General features: G+C 41.2%; 1 protein-coding gene across 1 annotated transcript in view; it reads right to left on the bottom strand.

Annotated features, from left to right (window-relative positions):
- Window positions 1-19,120: 19,120 nt before the first annotated feature.
- The window catches only part of LOC140486353 (SH2 domain-containing protein 1B-like), a 31,894-nt gene continuing 25,582 nt past the window's right edge, over window positions 19,121-25,432 (bottom strand). The window contains exon 4 of the mRNA XM_072585374.1: window positions 19,121-19,266. Within this exon, the coding sequence (XP_072441475.1) occupies window positions 19,226-19,266 (41 nt within the window). The 3' untranslated portion in view covers window positions 19,121-19,225. The remainder of the gene's footprint in view (window positions 19,267-25,432) is intronic.

Raw genomic sequence — 25,432 nt, 5'->3', positions numbered from 1 at the left:
TGGAATATTGGAAGCTGATGACTTACACTGGCAGAATGGACAAAGACATTGACCTTCTCTCTACAATGCTGGGCATTCCTCAAATTGGCTGAGACTACTCTAATCTGGATAGCAACCTCTGGCCAGACTGGTGTGGTCTGGTTTGATGGCCTTCTCTGCTAGTCCTAAGGAAAGAGGAAGTCTCATCCCTGCAACTACCCAACTAACAGGATCTCTGGGTTCCCAAGGATGGGGACCAATTTATCCCTGCATGCCATGGCAAATTCTAATAACCATGTACAGCAGTTCAGGGCTGACAGTACTTGTCTAAGTAGATTTTTTTTAAAGATGGCGTGGGTGCCAGATTGCCAGTGGATACTGGGATAGCACAACAGTGGTATGTTCCAGGAACAGCATGAAGTTAAAAGGACATGAGGGACACTATAAGGAAAAGGTATGTGATTAATGAGGTAAGATATTATTAGAAAGCATGCAGCAAAAACACCTCCAAAAACCTGATGCAACTTGTACTTAGCCAAAAAAAGCATAAACTTAGTCTCTTATAACTATTGATAATTGTTATCTAAACCTATCTTGTTCACAAGTATGTCTTAGGGAAGGACATATATCATCCTTTCCTGGTTTGGTCTGCATGAGGCTCAACCCACAGCAATGTGGTTGACTCTGAACTGTCCTCTAAAATGGCCGAGCAAGCCACTCAGATTCAACTAACTGCTGCTAAGTCTGATAAATAAATAACAGGATAGACCATCTAGCATTGAGAAAGGCACCAGAAATAACAATGATGCATGTTGCCCTGTTGACCCAGCAAAGTCATCCTTACTAACATCTGGGGGCTAGTGCTGAAATAGGGAGAATTGCCTCATCAACCAGAAAAACACCATCTGGCATAGTTGTGCTCACAAAATTAGACTTCACTGAAAATGTCCCAGACAACCCCATTAATATCCCTGAATATGTTATGTCCTACCATGGGACAGACAGACACAGCAAGGATGGTGATATATAATATTAAGTTAAGAGCGAACTGTCTAGGGAGACAGTTTCACATTGACTACAGACTTCGTGAAGTCTCATGACGTAGATCATACACAGTGCCACTCCACTATTACTGTGAAGGTGGAGATATATATTGGTTCAATGAAGAATTCAGCAAATCATGCAAGCAGCAGCACCAGATACATCCACAAAAAAGGTGTCAACTTGGTAAAGCTCCAACATAGAACTATTTACGTGCCAACAACAGGAGCAAAATGGAGTCAACAGGGTGAAGAAATATCACATGAATTAATCAGAGCTACGCTCTACAGTCCAACCCGATATAGTTGTGAATGATGGTGGGCAATTCAGTGACTAACATGAGGAAGAGACTCCACAAATGTCTCTCATCATCAACAATAGGTAAGTAAAATACAGGGGATCCTTGATTTATTAATATCTGGCTTATGAAAGCTTATACGGATGAACACAATCCCATACAGTGATGTAATTTTAAAGATTCAACATACAAACATTTCCAGTACTTATGAATGGCTATTTTATATTGTACTGCACTGTGTTCCGAGTTGAGTACAAATCAACTAGCAAACAGACTCCAGACCGGAATTATTATCTGTACCATGTAGAAGAACAAGGGTAACAAACGCATAAAGAAAACCACTGCAAGCCAAACACAACTCTGACTTGGAATTTATTGCTGTTCTTTCACTATTTCTGAAACGGGGATCCCGCAATACACTTCCTAACAGTGCTTTGGATGTTCCAAGGATTGCTGCATTTTAAGAGGGCAGCTCCATACCAGCCTCTCTAAGGAATTTAGCAATAATCAACAAATACTGACCTAGCCAATGATGTCCACTTCCCTTAAATTAATAATAAAGAAGAAAATTGCCTGTCATGCTCTCTTGTGGTTTTGAATTTACTTAGTGCATTGTTTCCAGGTTGGAGGGGTCACAAATCTGATATCCACATTCAATTCCATCCAAGCCTGCTTGCTTGGAGAAACAGTTCTATTCCTTTCATCCTTGGGAGAGCTCATCTCACTGTGGTCCTTCAATATATCCTCCAGGTGAGAATGAGAAACTTGGCTGCTAAATGCACAGATCTCCTCTCCACACTTGTGGATGCTGCAGCCTCAAAAATCTAAGTGTCATGGTCCCCTTAATCAGACATTCGTCCTTTGACAGATGCAGCCAGTCTGATTATTCAGTGAGTCTGGAGGTGGGAGGCTGTGGTCTGGAATAAAAGTCTTAGGCAAACACGGCAATCAGTCAAATGGGTTTCAAACTTGCAAAACATCCTGCTGTTTTAGCAGGAAACAAGAGTGGAATCTTGTAGATGTGATGTGGGTGTTGCCTGCTTGCCTTCTTTGGGAAAGGCATGCAATATTACAAGCAATTCAGGCAATTGCAGCACAAGGGAAGGTATTCAGAATCAAGACCCAATGGTAGAAATCTGTCCTACCAAGGATGGCTGATCAGTTAGAAGTTTGAATGTGAATGTAGTAGATGCTGCCGGAATGACAAGAGTGCAGAAAAGATTGGTTGCAAGATTGGTCCTGCAGGGTGAGGGAGGCCTGCAGCAAGGGCTTAGAAGACATCCCTGCCTTCATTTCCTGATGTTGGCTCCCACAATCAGGAACTATACATTTGAAGGAAGGGCCTCCATTGGTCTAACTGCAGTTGCATTAACACCAGTGGTGGCGAATGAATTACTTTGAGGTCGTTAATATTCCGAGGCCTCAACTGGCAGTGAGGTTGAAGGATTAGTCAAAGGTCATCTTATACTGGGTCTGATTAGGATGGAAGCAAAAAGGTGGCATGAAGCCCATTTATTCTGTACCCCTTAATTATTTTTCCTCTATACCTTCCAACACAGCATTAGAAAGGATAGAAAATCTCAGTCCAACATCCATTCCTGGATAAGCCATAATTTCCTCCTGTTAAACTTTGGCAAAGCCAAAGTTATTAATTAGCTTCATTTAAAGTAAGATCATTGACCTGATAAAGCCAAGACCTTTGCTGACTACAAAACATTCAACATCAGATAGCGGAAGGTAAGGAGGGATGGTGAATACATGACAGGAGATGGGGTTAGAAGAGGGGATGGAGTCAGAGAAAAGGGGAGGGAATGAAGGTTCCAGAGGGTTCAAGTTGTTGCATCTTGTGTGCCTTGATGCCTGAAAGGAAAAGAAAAAGTTGCTTGTTAGCATGGTGAATGAGCTGGAAGATGAAGTGGAAATGCTGAGTGGAGCAGGCCCGAGCCAGTGTGATGCATTACTGTTGGAGAAAGAGAGGTTGAAAGTGTGCATATGTCATATAACTCTGAGTGTGGATCTTAGGATGCAGCAAGAGCTGCTGTCTTTGGACCATTGAAAATCACAAAGATACCCATGATGCTGGATGGATTCAAAGCACAAAGGTTTAAACTTGAGTTGGAATCATGTGGGGTGGGTCTGAGCCAGAGGCAATCACTGAGGAATGTGATGTGGCTGTGGAAACAAGAGCCAGACTCCTGATCCCTCCAGATTCAATATCAAATTAAATATTTTTAAGGCCTGACCTTTCCCATGTCCTAGCCCCCAAACCCACACACCAAGCCATGTTATCACATAGTCCACTATTACACACTACCTATTGCCAGCCACTAAGAATCTCCATTAACAGCGATTCACTTTCCTAACCACATTATCTGTCTACCTGTTCTTCTCTCTCTTTAGGCTCTATCCCCACCTATCCCTGATCGCTTACCCCTGCTCCCCCTACCCTACCTTCTGCATATAAGGAAAGGAGCAGTCACTTTATTGGGAGTTTTCTACAGGCCCCCATTAGGAACAGAGACACAGAAGAGCAGATTGGGAGGCAGATTTTGGAAAGGTCTAGAAGTAATATGGTTGTTGTCATGGGTGACTTTATTGATATTGATTGGAAACTCCTTTAATTCAAATAGTTTGGATTGGGCAGTTTTTGTCAGGTGTGTCCAGGAAGAGTTCCTTACGCAATATATAGATAGGCCAACGAGAGGGGAGGCCAAAATATGATTTGATGCTTGGCCAGGTATCATCTCTCAGTGGGAGAGCATTTCGGTAACTGTGATCACAACTCCATGACCTTTACTATGCTCATGTAGAAGGATGGGAACAGATGGTATGGGAAAGTATTTAATTGGTGAAGGGGGAGTTACAATTCTATTAGGCAGGGACTGGGGTGCCTAAATTGGGAACAGATGTTCTCAGGGAAATGCACGACAGAAATGGGGAGGTTGTTGAGGAAGCACCTGCTGATAGTGCTGAACAGGTTTGTCCCACTGAGGCAAGGAAGGGATGGTAGGTTGTAAGAACCTTGAGTGACAGGAGATTTGGAACATCTAATGAGGAAGGACAAAGCTTACTTAAAGTTGAGGAGGCAAGGATCAGACAGGGCTTTAGAGGTAGCCAGGAAGGAACTGACAAATGGACTTAGGAAAGCGAAAAAGGGGCATGAAAAAGCTTTAGCAGATAGGATTAAGGAAAACCTTAAGGCATTCTACACTTATGTGAGGAACACGAGGATGGCCAGAGTGACAGTAAGGCTGATTAGGGATAGTGAGGGAACTTTCACCTGGAATCGGAGGAAGTAAGGGAGGCCCTTAATGAATACTTTGCTTCAGTATTCACTATTGAGATGGACCTTGACATTTCTGAGGACAGCGTGAAACAGACCAATATGCTAGAACAGGGTGATGTTAGGAAGGAGCATGTGCTGAAAATTTTGAAAAATATAAGGATGGATAAATCTCCTAGGTCAGATGGGATATTATAGGTTACTACAGGAAGTGAGGGAAGAGATTGCTGCACCTTTTGGCAATGATCTGTGCATCCTCACTGTTGACTGAAGTAGTGCCAGATGGTTAGAGGGTGGTAACTGTTATTCCCTTGTTCAGGAAAGAGAATAGGGATAACCTTGCGGATTACAGACCAGTCAGTCTTAAGTCAGTGGTGGGCAAAGTATTGGAGAGGATTATGAGAGACTGAATTTATGATTACTTGGAAGACAATAGTTTGATTAGAGATAGTCAGCATGGCTTTGTGAATGGCAGGTCATGCCTCACAAGCCTTAATGAATTCATTGAGGATGTGACAAACACCTTGATGAAAGTAGAGCAGTGAATGTGGTGTACATGGATTTTAGCAAGTTGTTTGAAAAGATTCCCCATGGTAGGTTCATTCAGAAAGTAAGGAGGCATGGGATACAGGGAAACCTGACTGTCTGTCATACTGCTTTTCCTGCTCCTCGGATGCTGCTTAACCTGCTGTGCTTTTCCAGCACCACTCTGATCTAAACTCTGGTTTCCAGCATCTGCAGTCCTCACTTTTGCCTGGATACAGAATTGGCTGGCCTGTAGAAGACAGAGTGGTGGTTGATGGAAAGTATTCAGCCTGAAGCTCGGTGACCAGTGGTGTTTCAGACCTCTGCTTTTTGTGAGTTTGATAAATGACTTGGTTAAGGAAGTGGAAGGACGGGTTAGGAAGTTTGCCAATGACATGAATGTTGGTGGAGTTGTGGATAGTGTGGAGGACTGTTGTAGGTTGCAACAGGACATTAACAGGATGCAGAACTGGCAGATGGAGTTCAACCTAGAAAAGCGCGAAGTCGTTCACTTTGGAAGGTCAAATTTGAATGCAGAATACATAATTAAAGGCTGGATTCTCTTGGCATTGTGGAGGGTCAGTGGGATCTTGGAGTCCGTGTCCGTAGATCCCTCAAAGTTGCCACCCAGGTTGATAGGGTTGTTAAGAAGTTGTATGGTGAGTTGGCTTTCCTTAGCAGGGGGATTGAATTTAAGAGCTGCAAGGTTATGCTGCAGCTCAGTAGAGCCCTGCTTACATTACACTTGGAATATTATAGGAAAGATGTGGAAGCTTTAGAGAGGTGCAGAGGAGATTTACCAGGGTGCTGCCTGGACTGGAGGGCATGTCTTTTGAAGAAAGGTTGAGAGAGCTAGGGCTTTTCTCATTGGAGCGAAGAAGGATGAGGGGTGACTTGATCAAGGTGTACAAGGTGTTGAGAGGCATAGATAGAATGGATAGCCAGAGTCTTTTTCCAATGGCGGAAATGTCAATCACAAGGGGGCATAAGTTTAAGGTAATTGGAGCAAGGTTTAGAGGAGATGTCAAGGGTAGGTCTTTAATCAGAAAGTGGTGGGTGTGTGGAATGCATTTTCAGCAGTGGTAGTAGAGGCAGATACATTAGGACATTTAAGCGACTCTTGGATAGGCACATGGAAGATAGTACAATGAAGCGTATGTAGGTTAATCTTATTTTAGAGTAGGCTAAAAGGCCAGCATAACATCGAGGGCCAAAGGGCCTGTACAGTGGTGAATGTTTTAAAGAAATTTAAATATAAACTGACATTTTCCTAGCTATCATCAATTCTGAGAAAGGTCACCAGGCCCAAAATGTTAATTCTGGTTTCTCTTTACAGACCTGCTGAACTTTTCCAGCAACTTCTGGAAAATATTTCTCCTGTGTTAATGTTTCTTAGTTGTTGGGATATGGAGCTTTTGGCCTCAGCTTAGGAACAGTCATGGTCCTCGCAGAGGATAAAGAGATAAATGTTGGACATTCCGTCATTGCCCTGGCTTGTTCTGGTCTCTTGTGCACCATTTTCTCCTGAAATGAGACAATGGGAGTGGGTTCAGTGAGTTGAAAATGTGACAATAAACCTTAAATGGTTGCCAGGACATTGAGGTCTTGGCATCCCCTCATGAGCAGTCATGGTCCTCACAACTAAGGCAAGTGATCTTTTCTTGTAGGATGTGGGGAGAAGAATGTCAATCTTCCCACTACTTATCTTAGTTCTCTCCATCTAGTGAGGTGTTTTCCATGAAGTGAGACAAAATAAGAAATGAGGAAGTCACAAGTGGCTGGCTATTTGTGCTGGTGCAGATAGGGGAAAAGTTATGAAGTGTCCTCAGTGAATGAGTAGGCAGCAGAGACGCCATGGAGGCTTAGTAACTTAGAGTAATTGGGTGGGTGAGGGAGTGAAAGAAGATGTTATATGCAATTGTTAGATTTAGTCCATGAGCCTTGTTGGGAGGTGGATGCAGTAAGAGAGTGAATGTGAAATTTCAGAGAGAAGATGGTGGCACATAATCTTGCAGAGCATAGAATGTCATTGACCATTTAGCAGATAGTTCCCCTTCTTTCAGACGAGGGAACCAACACTGACCTGGAATGCAATCTCAGACAGACAGGCAAGTTCTTGTACCATAGACCTCTCTGTTGGTCCTGAGTGAAGAGGACAACTCTCCTCTGCACCACTCCCTTCACCAGGACCTCCAGGTCCTTGTCAATAAAGCAAAAGTGCCAGTTTTCCTCTGTCTGCCCTGTCCTGTTGAGACAAAGGAACTGTGCAGGCAAGCTCTCGACTGAAAGCGCTTGATCTAGTACTCAACCACATTGTAAATGTGGTGCAAGCGCCTGGAATCCTGGGAGGTTCTGGCTATAGCAAATGGTTCTGGTTGTGGCAAGTGCTTCTGCACATGGCAAAAAGGAAGATATGGTGAACAAGGTAACATAGAGGCATAAAGCGTAGCCTTATGGAGGCAAGTTTCAGAAAATAGCACAAGAAAATTTAATAGGGCTCAAAGAGAAATGCTTCTCAAAATTGATACATACCGATTTCTCTCATCAAATTCAGCCCTGAGTTTCTATCAATGTTATTTTATAAATAACCACTAGATGTAGCAAATTGCCTAGACTACCTTACTATTTGTGATGAAGTTATATGAGTTAGACAAAGCTTGATGATTCAACGTATCAGATCAAAGCTCTGAAGTCCTGTGACATTCAGACATGTATAGCAATAGAAGTAGACAGTACGCAGTGTGAAGCAGGAAAGGGTCTCGTGAAGCAGGTTGTTGGAGCAGATCAGGATTACATGAAGCAGGCTGGGAACAGCGTGAAGCAGACCATAGTTGGGGCAGTATGTAGTAAGTCTGATTCAGTGTGAAACACATCAGGATCCTGTAATGCAAGTCACAATGGCTGTGAAACAAGTTGAGAGTAGCGTTAAGCAGACTGGGAGTGGAGCACAGTGTAACTGGTTGGGTTCAATGTTGCCTAAGTTAGAACAGTAAGGAGCAGATCAGGAATGATGTAAACCTGTCCAGGATCAGAGCATTGTGTAGCAGATTGGGATTAAAGCACGATGGACCGGATCAGAAATACTGTGAAATAGCGTGGATTTGGTTTTGATCTATGAATATGAACCAAGCATGAGAGATTAAATAATAAAAATAGTCACAAAGTGATATGAAGAGTAAGAACTTTGAGAAGGAATAAACCATTTGGCCACTCAAGGAAATAGTTAGGGTGAGTACAATCATTTAGTTTAAATTAATCAACTATAAAGTAAGACTTGATAGATTAAAGAGAATAAAAGGTAAAACTTTAAGTTAAATTTGGTAATTTACTATAAATAAAAAATCAGTGCTAAATCAATCAATCATAACAAGGGATAAAATTCAAAGTAAATAAGCTAAACTAGTCAGAATGTTTCAGCAAATTAAAATTTCAGGTTTTAGGTAAGAAGAATTAAGGAAAAGAGTATTTTAATTAAATTTTTAAATTCATTGTGGGTATTTAATGCATAGCCCAAATTCCCCAGAGTTAAGTGTTATGAAGTTGAAGGCATGTACTGAACCTTTAAGAGAGAGTGAATGGTGTTCTGAACTGAGAGGTTACAAGCACCTGTACTTACGACTAGATAGCAGTCTCGGACTAAACTTGAAAATTGAAAATATGTAACATTTAGCTGTGAAATGGATACCTGAGTTTTGGTTGCTGTTTGGTTAAATTCAAATTGTTATCAAATCAGTTTAAATTATGCCCCAGGATGCTAAAACCCAATTGAGTTTCAATTTATTGTTTTGCCAACATCGAACCAATGAAACGATCTAATGTTGGGTATATAAAAATGCAGGAGAAAGTGAGGACTGCAGATGCTGGAGATCAGAGCTGAAAATGTGTTGCTGGAAAAGCGCAGCAGGTCAGACAGCATCCAAGGAGCAGGAGAATCGACATTTCGGGCATGAGCCCTTCTCCTGATTTATATATCTTGATTTATGGACGGGTTGGACCGAAGGGTCTGTTTCCATGCTCTACATCTCTATGACTATGACATTGTCCTGGATAAGCAAAGGAAGTGCAGGAATTGTCATCAAATAAAGACATTCCAGTCACTCAAGAATGACCAAACAGGTAGTATACCAGGTCAGAGTATATTTCAGTCTCCAACCCATATGGTAGTCTGAATATTTGTGAGACTGGTGGTTGTTCTTTAATGAGCAGCCAGAGCCTAATCCACAACGCCACAGATGGCTCAATGATTGTTTCATGGTTAGAATTCGAATTAGGATTATTGTCACATGAGTACAATGAAAAGTTTCTACGATGAGTATTTATATTGCCATCTTAGGTACAAAGGTACCTGGGTACAGGTTCTTAGAAATAAATTAGAAAAATAAAGAAATAAAATGTCCAACATTGCACACCTTCGCACTGTCTTATGTACAAAAGTTACAAAGTCTTTGGAATAAATGAGAATAAAGAATAAAACATTCAGAATTACGGTCCTTCCAAGCAGAGACGATGGAGCAGACGGGTCTATGCTGGGCCTTGACTCCAGTCTGTACCGGGCCTCACCTCCAGTCCAAACTGAGCCTTGTCTCCATTCCGCACCAGGCCTCACCTCCAGTCTGCACCAGGCCTCACCTCAAGTCTGCGCCGAACAGAGCCTCATGTCTGCACTGGACTACACCTCCAGTCTGCGCTGGGCCTCGCCTCCAGTTCTTGCTGGGCTTTACTTTGAGTCTCTGCTGGCCAGGAGTCCATTCTGGCTTCACTCAAGAATGGGAGTCTGCACTGGCTTCGCCCTAGAGATTGTTGGTGCCACCCAAGGATGGGGGATAAGAAGAAAAGCACAAAAATGTAATAATTGTAATGAGGTCAGCCAGGTGGACCTCATGAATTCCATGATTGAGGCTGTTAATCTGGTCTAATTAGGAAGCCCTGATTATAGATATTAATAGGAGTCGTCTTTTTACTGTTTCACTACACATTCAACAGCCATGAGTGATGTGGGGAAAGTATAAGCACTACTACTAGCTCTGTTTCAGTGCAATGGTAGTGTGGGGAATTTTAGAAGAAAACAAAAGGACGTTCGGAGAGACTCCTCATTCTAGGAACTGGCTCTGAGCTGGCTGGTCAGAGCCCATCTGCTGTGCACATTTGAAAAAAGGAAAGAAATATATATATATATATAAGTAGGAGTGTCAGAAGTTTTGTTCACTCTGAGGAAGCTGGGTCAGTGTTAAGGACTCTCCATGTGTAAATAAAGGGTGATTTGGTGATGCGACACTAGTGTTTGTGAAGTTATTTCAGTGGCGATGAGAGAAAAGCATGCTCCTGAAGAAATTCATGCACAACAGTTGTCTTTGAGCTGGGGTAAGCTTTTCTGATACATGACATTATTTGGGAAGCTTGAGTCATTCGATCCTGCCATTGAAGACTGGGCTCAGTATGTAGTAAGAATGAGTTTTTTTCTGCACAGTTGACATTGGGGCAGATGAAAAACAATGGGTAATCCTCCTAACAGGTTGTGGATCAGCTGCTTTATAGGCTATTCGGAGCCTAACTTTTTCTGAGGCACCAAATACTAAAATCTTGAAAGAGTTGATGGATTTAGTTCAGGAACACTATAACCTCAAGCCTCTTCTAATTTTGAGATACTATTGGTTTTACTCAGCAATTCAAGGACCAAGGGAATCTGCATAGGTTTGACTAGGTTAAGATGACTGGTAGAGGCATGTGACTTTGGTTTAACCCTTAATGAGATGCTGAGAGACCATTTGGTGTGTGAGGTTAATGATGTAACCATGCAAAAGCACCGACTAACTGAAGCCCAACTGGACATCAAACAGGCACTACAACCAGCTTTATCACTGGAACATGTGGCAAGTGGAGCAGATGAGTTGCAGGGCTTTCTGATGGAAGTGGACACCCTCACCAGTCCGACTGATCTAGGGGAACACCACTTAAGAAAAGACAATTGCATAGCTTCACTCAGGACATACCCCGAGCAGAGGGATTCCATGCCAGGCCACAGCAAAACCCAAAACAAAGCTAAGCCTTTTCCCAACGTTTAAAATTTTCTTTAGGATTCAGGCTAGCAAGCCAATGGAGTTGCTACCAGTATGCGGACTTGGGAAAACAGAAGAGATCCACTGGACTTAGATTGAGTAAGAGAACTCATAGGCTGATATCAGGGAGAATGCACATCCTGGAAAATGCACCTACATCTTGTTTGGAGTAGTTAAATTGCTTAGCAACATCCAAATCAGAAGCAATCATACTAAATATCTGGTTAAATAGTCACCTGGTTCTGATGGAGGTTGATACCAGTGTGAACGTTTTAGTGATGACAGAGCCATTCTTTAACAAAAATCGCTCTGGATTCCAACCCTTACACAAGACCTCAGCTAGACTGAGAACCTATACAGGAACCTTTACTGATTAAGGATATAAATTCACTTCCGGTCTCATATGAGAAGCATTTAGTTCAGTTACCACAGATTGTGGTAAAAGGCTCGGGCCCAAACTTGAGGGGGCAAAATTGGTTAAAAAAGATTCACCTAGATTGGCTTAATATTTTTGATTAAAAAATGGCTGCCTGAGTGAAGTCCTAATTAAGTACCCGGACATTTTTCAGGAAGATCTAGGCACTATCATAGGAGCCAAGGCAACCTTAATTGTTGACTAAGAAGCAATTCCACAATTCTGCAAGGCCAGCCCAGTGCTGTTTGCCTTTTGAGCAAATGCAGAGGCAGAAATCAGAAGACTGGAAAGTGAAGGAATCATCAAACCAGGCCAAATTGTAGAATGGACAGCACTGGTCCTACCGATGATGAAACCTGATGGGTCAGTTTGTCTTTGTGAGCATTTTAAACAAATGGCAACTGTTTTTCACATATAGACAAATACCTTAAACCTTGCACAGAGGATTTCGCTGCAAAGCTGGCAGGTGGGTGTTGTCCTCAACAAAGCTGGACATGAGCCTTGCATTCTTGCTATTACAGTTAGATGAGGATTCCCAGAGGTATGCTACAATTAATACCCATTCGGGTTTGCAACAAAGTACAAGATTGCCATTTGGCATTTCATCAGCCTGTGCAATGTTTCAGCAGATGATGAAGAACATTTAATAAGGTCTACACCAGGTCACTATTTATCTCAATGACATGCTAATAACAGGAATATCCAATCAGAAGCATTTAGAGAACTTGGCCATAGTCCTTGGATGTTTCTTCCAGGTTGGCATATACTTGAGAAGGGAAAAATGTGTGTTCTAAGCACACCAAAAGACCTACTTGGGCTATGGAGTTGATAAGTCTGGGTTCCACCCATTGGAAAATAAAGTGAAGGCAATCAAAGGTGCCTGGCTCCTACATTTATACTGGTGCTTAGGTCTTTCCTTGGGCTGGTGAATTATTATGGAAAGTTCATAGATAACCTGGCCTACATCCTGATACTTTTGCATCAACTCTTAAAGAAAGGTCAACCTTGGACATGATCAGGTAGCCAACTCATAGCATTCAGAGAAGAGAAGAAACAGCTATCATCTTTTATGATCCCACGTAAGTCTGGTACTGATGTGCCATACCTCCCCATAACATTAGCTCATAGATAGCCCAATGAAGAAGACTGCCTAATAGCGTATGCTTCCAGGACTTTGGCTAATGCAGAGAGTAAATACATCCAGATAGGGAAGGAAGGTTTGGTGATCATATTTGGAGTTAGGAAGTTCCACCAATACCTTTTATGGTTGTAATAATAATGAACCACAAACCAATGCTAGATCTACTTAAAGAGGACTAGGCAGTCCTGCTCATAAGTTTAGGCCAAGTTCAGTGGTGGGTTCTAATTGCACAAAATTACAAGTTGGAACACCGTTTGGGAGGCCACGTAGCAAATGTGAATGCATTAAGTCACCTCTCACTGGCAGCTACATCACCAGTAGTTCCACCACTGAAAGAGTCCATAATGGTTTTAAATTTTCTGGACACACCTCCAATCACAGCTGAAGATATCAGACTTTGGGCTCAGAAAGATCCAATCCTGGAAAAACTGAAACACCTGGTAGTGGTGGTGAAATCAAAGGGCCATCACAATCAAAATTGAAATCTGTTTGAACCTAGAGAATCCAGATCACAGAAAATGATGGCATATTATTTTGGGGAGCAAGAGTGATTGTCCTAGGGCTGTACTGGCTGAACTCCACCAGGGTCATCCAGGGGTTTCCAGTATGAAGATATTGCTGAGAAGTTATATCTGGTGGTCAGGATCAGATGCAAACATAACTGCTTTGGGGGGACAAGGCCCAGAGTTCAAATAAGGACAAAACTTATCATCTACAAATCCTCCATATTCATAGGAATGGCTGGGTAGACCCTGGACTCAGTTACACGTTGACTGTGCAGGTCCTTTCATGGCCTCAATGTTCTTAGTCATTGTGGACACCCACTCAAAATGGCAGGGCAGAAAATTCTTTCATCAAATACAAGGACGATTATAGAAAAACCACGTATCTCTTTTATTATACCTGGACTCCCCAAATGATTCCACATAGGCTGGTATCCTGTCACCAAGTCACCCTTTATTTACACATGGAGAGTTCTTGACACTGGTCCAGTTTTCTCAGAGCCAGCTGCCAGAGGGAACAGAATCTCGGACATTCTTATTTATATCTGTCAGATTGGACTTCCAGATTAGGACCAGATTAACAGCCCCAATCAGAGAACTCATATTCTTTGAGGTCCACCGGCTGACCTTGTTACAATCATTTTATCTTCCTCATCTGAATCCGTGGATGTAGGCCAGTTCTTTTTTTATTTGTAGATCCCCCTGGAGTATTTTACACCTGGGTCAGGTTCATCCAACGCTGCCTCTGATATGGGCAACATGTAATGCACAGTGGGTTGCTGCCTCTTGTGCCTGGAAATGTTGGTCACAGATAACAGGTTATTGCTTACCAGCAGGGAATTTGAGTACAGAGGAACCTCGATTATCCAAGCAAAATGGGTGTGCACTATTTCGTTCGGATAATCAATTATTCGGTTAATTGATTTAAATGCCTTTCCTCTGGGGCTCGGAGTTTTTAAAATCTGCTCCCCGTTCAGGAGGCAAGGCAGCAGCACATCACGGGTGAGCCCCTGTCCAACACTGCCCCCCCCCCCCCCCAACCCAGTCCAACACCGCTCCCGCCCACCCCAACCCTATCTAACACTGCCCCCTGCCTGCCCCTGTCCAACATTCCCCCCACCCCCCCTCGTTCCCCAACCTGGAACAACAGCAACCCCTGCCCACCCCCAAGCTCATCCCAATGCCCGCCGACCTCCCCAACTCCGTCCAGCTTCTTGGTGATGGGCAGGAGTGAATTTGGATGAAGAGTATCAATAGGACCCAGTGTTAACTGCAAGAGCTTCCTGTTTTAATGTTTTCTGACTCCACATTAAGTCTTTTTTCTAATGCTGATCTTTTAGCTGGTGGCTTCAAGTGGTTTATTTAATGATTACTGTTCGGCTACGTGTGGAAAAACAGATGTCCTACTAGTTCAGTATTGCGAAGACTTATCTGGCACACAGAACAGGATTAGGGGCTTAACTAGGGGCTAACCTCAAATGTGGACAATTACTTTTAATGCAGCCAACCTTGGCTGTACTGTGTTCAAGACTGCATGAGAACATAAGTAGATCTATAAGTAGGCTACATGGGCCATTGAATCCGCCCTTCATTTAATATTAAGATTGATTAGGAACAAACGGGCGGCACTGCTACCTCACAGCGCCTGAGACCCGGGTTCAATTCCCGACTCAGGCGACTGACTGTGTGGAGTTTGCACATTCTCTCCATGACTTCTCTCCAGCTGCTCCGGTTTCCTCCCACAATCCAAAGATGTGCAGGTCAGGTGAATTGGCCATGCTAAATTGCCCGTAGTGTTAGGTAATGGGTAAATGTAGGGGTATGGGTGGGTTGCACTTCGGTGGGTCGGTGTGGACTTGTAGGGCCGAAGGGCCTGTTTCCGCACTGTAATGTAATCTAATCTAATTAAAGGTACTTATACACTAAATAGTAAGGTCCTAGGGAGTGTTGCTGAACAAAGAGACCTTGGAGTGCAGATTCATAGCTCCTTGAAAGTGGAGTTGCAGGTGGATAGAATAGTGAAGAAGGTGTTTGGTATGCTTTCCTTTATTGATCAGAGTATTGAGTACAAGAGCTGAGAGGGAAAGTGAGGACTGCAGATGCTGGAGACCAGAGTTGAAAAATGTGATGCTGGAAAAACACAGCAGGCCAGGCAGCATCCGAGGAGCAGGGGAATCGACATTTCGGGCATAAGCCTGCCTGGCCTGCTGTGTTTTTCCAGCATCACATTTTTCAACTACAGGTGTTGAGAGGTCATGTTGCAGCTATACAGGACATTGGTTAGGCCACTGTTGGAATATTGCGTGCAATTCTGGTCTCCTTCCTATTGGGAAGATGTTGTGAAACTTGAAAGGGTTCAGAAAAGATTTGCAAGGATGTTGCCAGGGTTGGAGGATTTGAGGGAGAGGCTGAACAGGCTGGCGCTGTTTTCCCTGGCATAGGTTTAGGGTGAGAGGGGAAAGATATAAAAGAGACCTAAGGGGCAACTTTTTCACACAGAGGGTAGTATGTGTACGGAATGAGCTGCCAGAGAAATTGGTGGAGGCTGGTACAATTGCAACATTTAAGAGGCATTTGGATGGGTATATGAATAGGAAGGGTTTGGAGGGATATGGGCCGGGTGCTGGCAGGTGGGACTTGATTGGGTTGGGATATCTGGTCGGCATGGGCTGGTTGGACCAAAGGGTCTGTTTCCATGCTGTACATCTCTATGACTCTATATGAAGGCAGACATATATTGCTAAATAAAATTATTTCAATCAGAATGTTATAAATCATGGGAATGATTTTCTCATGTTTTTACACATTATATCATACTAAATATTCCTAATGCTCAGATTTCAATTTTTGGCCAGGTATCTTACAGACAGGAATCTGGATAAATAGTAAACCATCTAGCCTTGCACTCATGAGGTCACATTACTGAAAATATGTCAAACTTTAAAATTTTCTCACAAACACAATCTTTGCTTCTGAGGCTTCTGGACCATATACTGCTATGCTGTAAGTATGTGTGTTTATTTGACAAAAGCAATACTGAGAACTAATGTTATTTCCCACTTTAAGCTTTTGGTCGTTGTTGTCAACTCTACTGAATAATTTTCCAAACTGACCCTGTTAACAATTGTTCTTCTTTCAAACAGGGTTATCCATATCTCTCCTCCAAGGACAACGGACTCCATGGAGAAAACTTGAATTTCCTTGAGACATATAAACATTTAATATTTCCTTACTTTCTACCTTGGGCTGTACAATAATTTATTCAGAAACAACCTTGCAAGTTAGAATAAAACAGGAATTTTTCTAAAGCATGAAGCACGAAGAAACAAATCAAGACTGGTCTAATGCAAAATGTTTTATTTGGCTAAATTTTGAAAAGCTTCTTAAAGTGATGATATATAGTCTAACACTAAAGTTTAAAAAGCTTTAAAGTTTAATGTAGCAACTAGTTAATGCAAAATTTTTGAAATGTGAACATGGTCTCAAATGTTAAAAAAAAGCTTCATCATTCGATCTTTTGAAATTCAAGTTTAAGCTACAAAGAATCTTGCATTTACTTTTGGTAGGAATTCACAGTTATTAAATTTTGCATTCTCTCTTCCATTACACAAACTCCAAACTCTTTGAATAACTGCAAAGCTGTAGCTTTTCATTACTTGTGGTATTGACAGTTTCTTCAGTGGCATCTAAAATGGAATGCACCTTGCTCAGGTGCAATATTGCTTCAGACTGTTGGTTGGCCCTGCAGCTTGTTGATGCAAGTGCTAATGAGTATAAAATTTGCACTATCCCTTGTGAACAACTGAGTCATATAATAGCAAATGACATGGCAGTGGTGCAATATTGTTACTTGATCAGTAATCCAAAGACCTAGGCTCATGTTCTAGGACAAAGGATTCATATCCCAGCTTGGTAACTGATAGAATTTAAATATGTGGTTCATCCCACCAGTACTACATGCTTGTCCCAAAGATTAAAACAATGCATGTTAAATATACGCGGCCAGTACAGTGGAACTGCAAATGGCCCATTAAATCAGTTATGGTTCCTTTCATCACTCCAAATATTATTTGTTTAACTGATAATTCTAGGGTTAAGGTTAATTCTTGAAAATGAGCCCTCACCCCTGTAGGGATATATGTATTTATCAGAACAAATCTCTACAGTAAAATTTGAATTGAAAAATAAATCTGTAATTAAAAGCTGATCTACTGGCAAACTTATAACCACTGTTAATTTTTGTTCATACCTATCTTGTTCATTAATGTCCTTTCAGGGAAGGAAAACCTTTCCCTGTTTGGCCCACCTGTGACTCCAGATCCACAGAAATATTGTTGACTCTTAACTAACCTCTGTAAAGGCCTACTAAGCCTTCCCATTCAAAGATAAATTAGTGATGGGAAGCAAATGCCAGATTCCATTTCACTTTCCATTGGCACAGGAATTCATTTAACCATGTAACTCTTCAAGTCATTTCACAGTCAGACCTTTGGCAAGGTCTTAATGTTATTAATATTATCTCTCAACTGTCATCCATCAAGTTTGATTTTCTGAGTTCTTTTGTAATGAAATTAGCAAAGCAGCTTCATTAATATTGGTGAATTTTACTTTTATACTTGCCTTTCCTATTTTCATTGCCTTTCCACTCCATAAAGACATTTGCGGTTCAAAATTATGGAAACCTCTGGTTCAGAAATGCCATGTTTTTGTGCAACTAGCTTTTGAATTTACAATTCCTTCAATCTGTTGCGAAGATCTCCTTATTCATGCAGTGACAAATAAGTTTTTTTGTCAATGAGCCAATTGGAAATTTGACTTCCATTTTTCCCTCTCACACACTCTCACAAACAAGTGGAAACCAGATCAAGCTGGTTCTCAGGTTTAATGAGCGTAGATCCCAGTCAGATTGAGAGGGTTTCCAAAAGACAGTCCAATTAAACTTAGAATATTAATTCTATTTCACTCTCCACAGGTGCTACTGAGTTTCTCCAGTATTATTTTTTCAGGTTGAGAGGAAATTAGATTTAAAGTTGAAAAATCTTATTAAAGTGGGATTGCTGTTAACAATTAACAATGTGACTTTAATAATTTTATGATAATTACAGAACTCTCGTTTTCTATTTCTGCAGAAACCCAAATGAAAATAGTCAGAACTTTCTCTATGCAATTTCTACCAATATCACCAAATCAAATATAGAATAATTTATGAAGGCCTTATCAGCCCAAAAGCCCAGACTTTGCAAGGGTTTTGATTTTGCAGGGATAATGCTGTTAAAGCTGTCAGTGTTGATTGTTGCTGAGCAGCCATTTTAGCCCTCAAAATCTAATTTTATATTTTTGAAATGTCAAATTTCTTCTTTATGAAAACTGTCATAGGACTTAATATAAAATCATTTTCGAATTTCTATTCAACATATTTCACTTTTTGTCTTAATCCTATGTGTGCACTCCAATCTGCAATTCATTCTCTACAAGTTGATGGAAAAAGTGAAGGATAACCAATGCATTTTATATCCCGTTTTCCTGTTACTGAGAATTTTTCAATTTACTATTTAGTGGCATTGGTGCTGGATACCAGCATGCCCCTATTCTTGGCAGTAAAATCAAATTAACACCAGGAGATGTAAAATGCATTCCTGGGCAAATCCTTAGAGGTCAGCAGTGAGTGTTATCAATTTGCCATTGATGACAAATTGGGGCCTTAAAGAAATTTTAAAGCAAATTATAGTTGCTTAGAAATTTTAAAAATCAGTGACTACAAAGAACATTTAAACGTATTTATAATAAATGAAGGCTGCTGCTAATGAGGGAGAGAAGCTAAAGGAGTTTTTTTATACAATGTGCATATTGCATCTGGGTTAAGTGGTTACATTCTTATGATGTACTATGAACGTATGCATAAATTGTGCTATTACAATTCCAATGCATTATGTTACTTTAAGAAGAAAGAAGGTTGTTCTTCTGTTCAATAATATTGAACATTTTCATTCACCAAGTACTTCAACATAGTCAGCGTCATTAACTTCTGCAAATAAAAGACAAATGAATAGTAAATTGAGGAGATTGTATTGAAATAATGCTTAAATCATTTCAAAGTAACTTTTATCTATTTTCTGGCAAGTTTTTGTTCCAACTTTATTTTCTTTTCAGATCTCTGCAACTCAATGCCACTTCTAATAGAGGTTAAGCACATGTTACTGTCAATGCCTGGTAATTATTCCACATAGTTGAGAGGAGATGACACAGAGTAGCTCAGTTGATGTTTCTGATCATATTTTCTTCAATAACTTATTAATGATGTAAATTTCTCACAAACAATAACATTGTGGAAAAAGAACAACAATGGAAGCATAAAATGCTTGGCAGTGGCTGAAAGCAAAATATCTATTAATACCTAGGCTTGATTAAAGTACAATGGCCTAAATTGCTACAAACCACCTGAAACCCTTCCACCGTTTATTGTCCCTTTTTTAGCTTACTTCTTTTAAAAAAATGCTCATATAAATAATTTATGATTGAATAGAAGCCATTTTATAAGTTGAAGGCAAGATTTGCAGCTGCAAATAGCCTATCTCTGACCTGATAATGTGCCCATTATTACTTCTGTCATTGAGCAGTCAATGGCTCACATTTCTTTCTCAAGCAGTACTCATGAAACATGTAAGAATGTGTCAGACACCAGCTATTCTTTCAATTTTTTTTGCATACACAATCTTACATAGCTGATTTCATAAAATAGAAATTATGCAGACATTTCTTCCTGATAGTGCTCAGAAATCATTAACTATTTGGGGGAGGTGGGAGCGTATAGGATTGTCACTGCACGACAAAGTTAATGCTCTTTGGATCTAAGTTCAAATCCCATCATTGCAGATGGTGAAATTTGAATTTGGTTAACAATGTGGAATTAAAAACTGGTCTACTGTGATCATGAAACCATTGTCAATTGTCAAAAAAACTCATCTGGTTCATTAATGTCATCTGGTCTTGCCTACTTGGTACTCCAGATCTGCAACAATGATGTTGACTTTAAAATGCCTCTGGAATGGCCCAACACGTCACTCAGTAATATCTAACTATACAAAGTCTAATAAAAGAAATGAAACTAGACAGACTATTTGGCATCTACCAAGGCACTTGAAACAAAGATCAGTCAGAAGCTGAGTTGTGAAGAGCACAAAAGGGATATGGATAGGTTAGGTGAGTGGACAAAGATCTGGCAAATGTAGAACAATGTGGGAAATTGTGGCATTGTCTATTTTGGCAGAAAGAATAAAAAATAACATATCTAAATCATGAGAGATTGCAAAATTCTGAGATGCAAAGAATCTGGGAATCCTAGTGCATGAATTGCAGAAGGTCAATATGTAGGTACAGCATATAATTAGAAAAGCTAACAGAATGTTATGTTTTATTGCGAGGGTAACTGAATGCAAGATTAGGGAGGTTATGCTTCAATTAGACAGGGAATTGGTGAGACCACATCTGGAGTACTGTGTACTGTATTTATGCAAGGCTGTTAATGCATTGGAAGCAGTTCAGAGAAAATTTTCTGGACCAATACACCGAAATGTTTGTTAACCAGCACCTCTGGCAGCAGGAGTGTACCAGTTGATCAAATATTCTGGATAATCAAGAGCTATGAATAACTGCAGTAAACTCAGACCAAGTGAAGCTTCAAAACATCAACATTCCTGAAATAAAATCTCTGTATAAACATCAACACACCTCCTAAAACCAATGTAAAAACAGATAGTAAGTAATAGAAACATAATGCAGGGGTGTACGCATCATTGTTACACTTTATTTACAGCATAAATACTTGGACATCATAGTAAATCGCAGTAATTGAAGTAAATAATTTTTGCTGGTTTATCAAGAGTGCTGGTTGATAAGGTGCCAGCTAAAATAAAGCTTGCTGTACCTGGAATGAGTAGATTACTTTATAAGGAAAGGTTAGGCAGACTAGGTATGTGTCCTCTGTACTTAAGGAGTGGATATTGAAACAATGTTTCCTCTTATATAAGAATCTATAACTAGGGGTTATAAAAATAAGAGACGCCCATCTAAGACAGAGATAAAGAAACATTTTTTTTAATCACAGAGGGCTGTAAGCTTGTTGGCAGTTGATGTACAATCTTTGAATATTTTCAAGATAGAGGGAGGTAGATTCTTGATTACCAAGGGAATGAAAGATTATTGGGGATTTAAAGAAATGTAGACTCGAGGTTAACATCAAATCAGACACATTGTTATTAAATGGCAGTGCAGACTCGAAGGACCGAATGTCCTGCTTTTGTTTCTTATTCATATGTTTGTATAAAGAACACTGTGAACCAGGAAAGTTCCCCCTTCCTAGGATTTGAGGATACTCATTAGGCAGAATGTTATAGGAGTCTGAGCACCATGTTGTCAGATTATGGCAGGATCAAGAGACAAGTACTGTGAGGTCATCTCGAGATCAGGAACAACTCACGCCATACTTTATGCTTTTGACAAGTGGCATGGCAAGATCCTCACTAAGCAGTGATAAATGTCACAACCAACCTCATTAATATTCAGTCAACCATTTTACCAAACTCACCAAATGATCTTGACATCAGGAAAACACGATAAGGAAACTGGAATGAAGACTTGGCAAATTTAGCTCACTGCTGGCTCCAAAGGCTCTCCGTGTTGAAAACTGGGCACCAACATCTCAGGGCACGCTCTGGTACTAGCCACACACACACAAAACCTATATCTATGGACATTGGCATCTGACACGCCAGCCTCTCTGAACCCTCAGGTTCATCTTCTTTCAAGACTTCTACACTTAAATGGTCAGCCTGGACTGCAAGTCACTAGCGAGAATGTCATAAAGTGGATTTTTTTTTTCAACATTGAGGATCCAATTTTTCTAATTTCTTCATATTTTCTAAATGACTCACTATTGCTCATATTTTTCAGTGGCTGGGAAAATTCAGCTTGAAGACTCAGAGTTCCCCGATAAGAGAAATATCCTCTAAATGTCCAACGTGAAAAGCCCTTCCAGATTCTTAGTAGCTTTAATAAGAACATATGTAATTCTTCTAAACTCCTCTGAGTGTCAGTCAGACTTGATCAAACATTTCTCACAGGGCAACGTTTTATAATATAGTACCAGAATATTATCCCAGGAGCCATTTAATGAATTTGCTTTGAATTGTTTCCAATGCAAATATATCCCTTCTTAAATGATTGGACACTGTACAGACTACTGTAGGGGTGGCCTAGCTGCCTAATCCTGAAGAGTGGTAGCAAGACTTTATAACTTTAATATTCCACCCTCTTGCATTATGAAGGCCAATGGTTCATTTGCTTTTCTAATTGATTGATTGAAGAAGCTGAAGATTTCCTGAGAAAAAAAGAACTGAGGAGATTTGATAGAGATGTTCAAATTCATGAAGGTCTAAACAGAGCAGATAGAAACAAACTGTTCCCTTTGGCAGAAGGTCAACTATCAAGGAACACAGATTTAAGGTGATTGACAAAAAGACTGAAAGTGACATAACTAAACATTTCTTAATGCAGTGAGAGGTTAGAAACTGGAATGCACTGCCCAATTGGGTGGTAAAGGCAGATTGTACATTTCAAAAAATTATTGTATAAGCACCTGAAGATAAAATAAAGAAAGGACAAGACAGTAAGACTAGATGAATTGTCCTTGCAGAGAGCAGTCATGGATTCAATGGGCTGTAAGGGTTCCTTCTATGATAATCATTGTAACCACCTGACCTATTATACTGGAGGAGAAAGTGAGGACTGCAGATGCTGGAGATCAGAGTTGAAAATGTGTTGCTGGAAAAGCACAGCAGGTCAGGCAGCATCCAAGGAGCAGGAGAATCAACGTTTCGGGCATGAGCCCTTCTTCAGGAATGAGGAAAGTGTGCCAAGCAGGCTAAGATCTTAGCCTCCTTGGTTGGCACACTTTCCTCATTCCTGAAGAAGGGCTCTTGCCCGAACCGTCGATACTCCTGCTCCTTGGATGCTGCCTGACCTGCTGTGCTTTTCCAGCAACACATTTTCAGCTACTATACTGGAGGGCAACCTAACCATTGTAACCACCTGATCCATAATACTGGAGGGCAACCCAGACACGTGTTCAGCAGGTATAGAATGAAAGCTATGCCACCACACAATTCAACAGACCAGTTTGACACAAATAATAAATCAGTTGCCTGGAGCACTCTGGAGGAACCCTGAATTAATTGCCAGGCATGCGTTACTATTCATTCTGGTCTGCTGTATCCTGCACAACCCTATCACTATGTGGCAAAGTCCTTGTTATCACTTTGTACAGCAAGCAGTCATTTACGTTCATCTAAGCAGGCAGATGGTTATCGGCTTAACGTATCATTAGAACTAAGGCTGCTGCCTTTCAGTGGGAGAGACAACAAACGGCCTTCCACTGTTCTGTCATTAGAAAACCAGCTTCAAACTGCAGTATTTCGACATAAGCTGGCAGCAGTCTGGGCTTTCTAGTAGACAGACAAGAGCAAGGTGTTTTGTAAAGCTCTTGGCAAGATGTGAAATGATAAGTGTCATTTTCCTCAGAAAGGGCAGTAGCTCAGGCACTGCAAAGCCACTAAAAACCCTATGAGGTCTCAGCAATCCTTGTAATTTATTTGAGGATAGATTGCTGAGTTGCAATAAGACCATTTGATTTTACTCCTTTGAGTACTGTTATCAGTAGCTGTGATTTCAGCAGTCCATGATCTTGCATGACCCAAACTTGGATAGCAACAAGCATATATCTCATGATAGGTAAAAACAAGGGCTGCAGATTCTGGAAACCAGAGTCTAGATTAAGAGTGGTGCTGGAAAAGTACAGCAGGTCAGGTAGCATCCGAGGAGCAGGAAAATCGACGTTTCAGGCAAAAGCCCTTCATCAGGAATAGAGGCACAGTGCCTGCATAGTGGAGAGATAAATGAGAGGGGGTGGGGATGGGGAGAAAGTAGCATAGAGTACAATAGGTGAATGGGGGTGGGGATGGAGGTGATAGGTCAGAGAGGAGGGTGGGGGAAGGTAGCAAAGAGTACAATGGGTGAATGGGAGTGGGGATGAAGGTGATAGGTCAGAAAGGAGGTTGGAGTGGATAGGTGGAAAGGAAGATAGGCAGGTAGGACAGGTCATGAGGGTGGTGCTGAGCTGGAAGGTTAAGCTGGGGTGAGGTGGGGGAAGGGGAGTGATCTCAGTCTGAGCTTTAGTTGCATGACTGAATGTTGTGCAGCTTCTGCTTTTACTGCAGTACAAGTTGAGACACTGGGTCGCAGACGCTGTATCATGATCAGTTCCATAACTGTTATCATGAAGTTGGCTGCCATTTCCATATGGACTCCAAACTCTGCCGTTAGCCTTGTGGCACCTTGGAGCCAGATTTTTAAACTGCTGTACAATGCTTATATCCAAGCTGGTATTGTGAGTGTGAGATCCCTTGATCCTCACATCACCAGATGATAATTGTTGCAAATCTAAAGGAAGAAAGGCATGAGGGGAAGCTTATGGTGGAGGGTAGGGGGAGAGGGGTTGTCTTTGCTTGGACCATCACCAGTTTGTAAATCAGAAGGTATGCGTGAGGTTGATTGAGTTGAAACATCCCATCAACATCAATCTTTTCAGCCCTGCTACTAGCCTATGTCACTTTCCATGATGGCCAGGACCATCTTCACCTTTGGGATAAGGACTTGCAGTCTACCTGTCATCTGTTAATTCAGAGCTGCTACCAAAATGTTCTGAGAGAAGTCACTGTATCAGTGTGTGAAGTGCAATGTACTTGTCATCACTGAATAGGTGAACAGCTGTGAAATGTTGCAAGGCTTGCAGCTTGAGTGTTGAAGATGTGGTGAAACTGTGAATGTAATTTAGGTTTGGTTGTGGTTGATTGAAATTCTGGGTAGATGAGTGAGGTGGTTGTGAGCATGTTAACCAAGTGGTTTGGTAAGTAAAGATATAGTTGAAAATGCATTCCCTGACCACTCACAAAAGATTACTACATTTCTTACAGCTCTAGATCCAGACCTTGGGGCTATATTGCTGACCCTGGAGCTACAATGCTGACTTTGAAACAGTGGTTTTCTTCTCCGATTGCCTCACAGTATCTGGAGGGCTTTCTGATACCTTACAGATATGGAATCTTTTCCTCCTATTCACCTTCTGCACTAATGCCTCT

Source organism: Chiloscyllium punctatum, chromosome 15, assembly GCF_047496795.1.
Source record: "Chiloscyllium punctatum isolate Juve2018m chromosome 15, sChiPun1.3, whole genome shotgun sequence".
Taxonomy (NCBI): Eukaryota; Metazoa; Chordata; class Chondrichthyes; order Orectolobiformes; family Hemiscylliidae; genus Chiloscyllium; species Chiloscyllium punctatum.
This window is presented reverse-complemented; position numbering and strand designations above follow the sequence as displayed.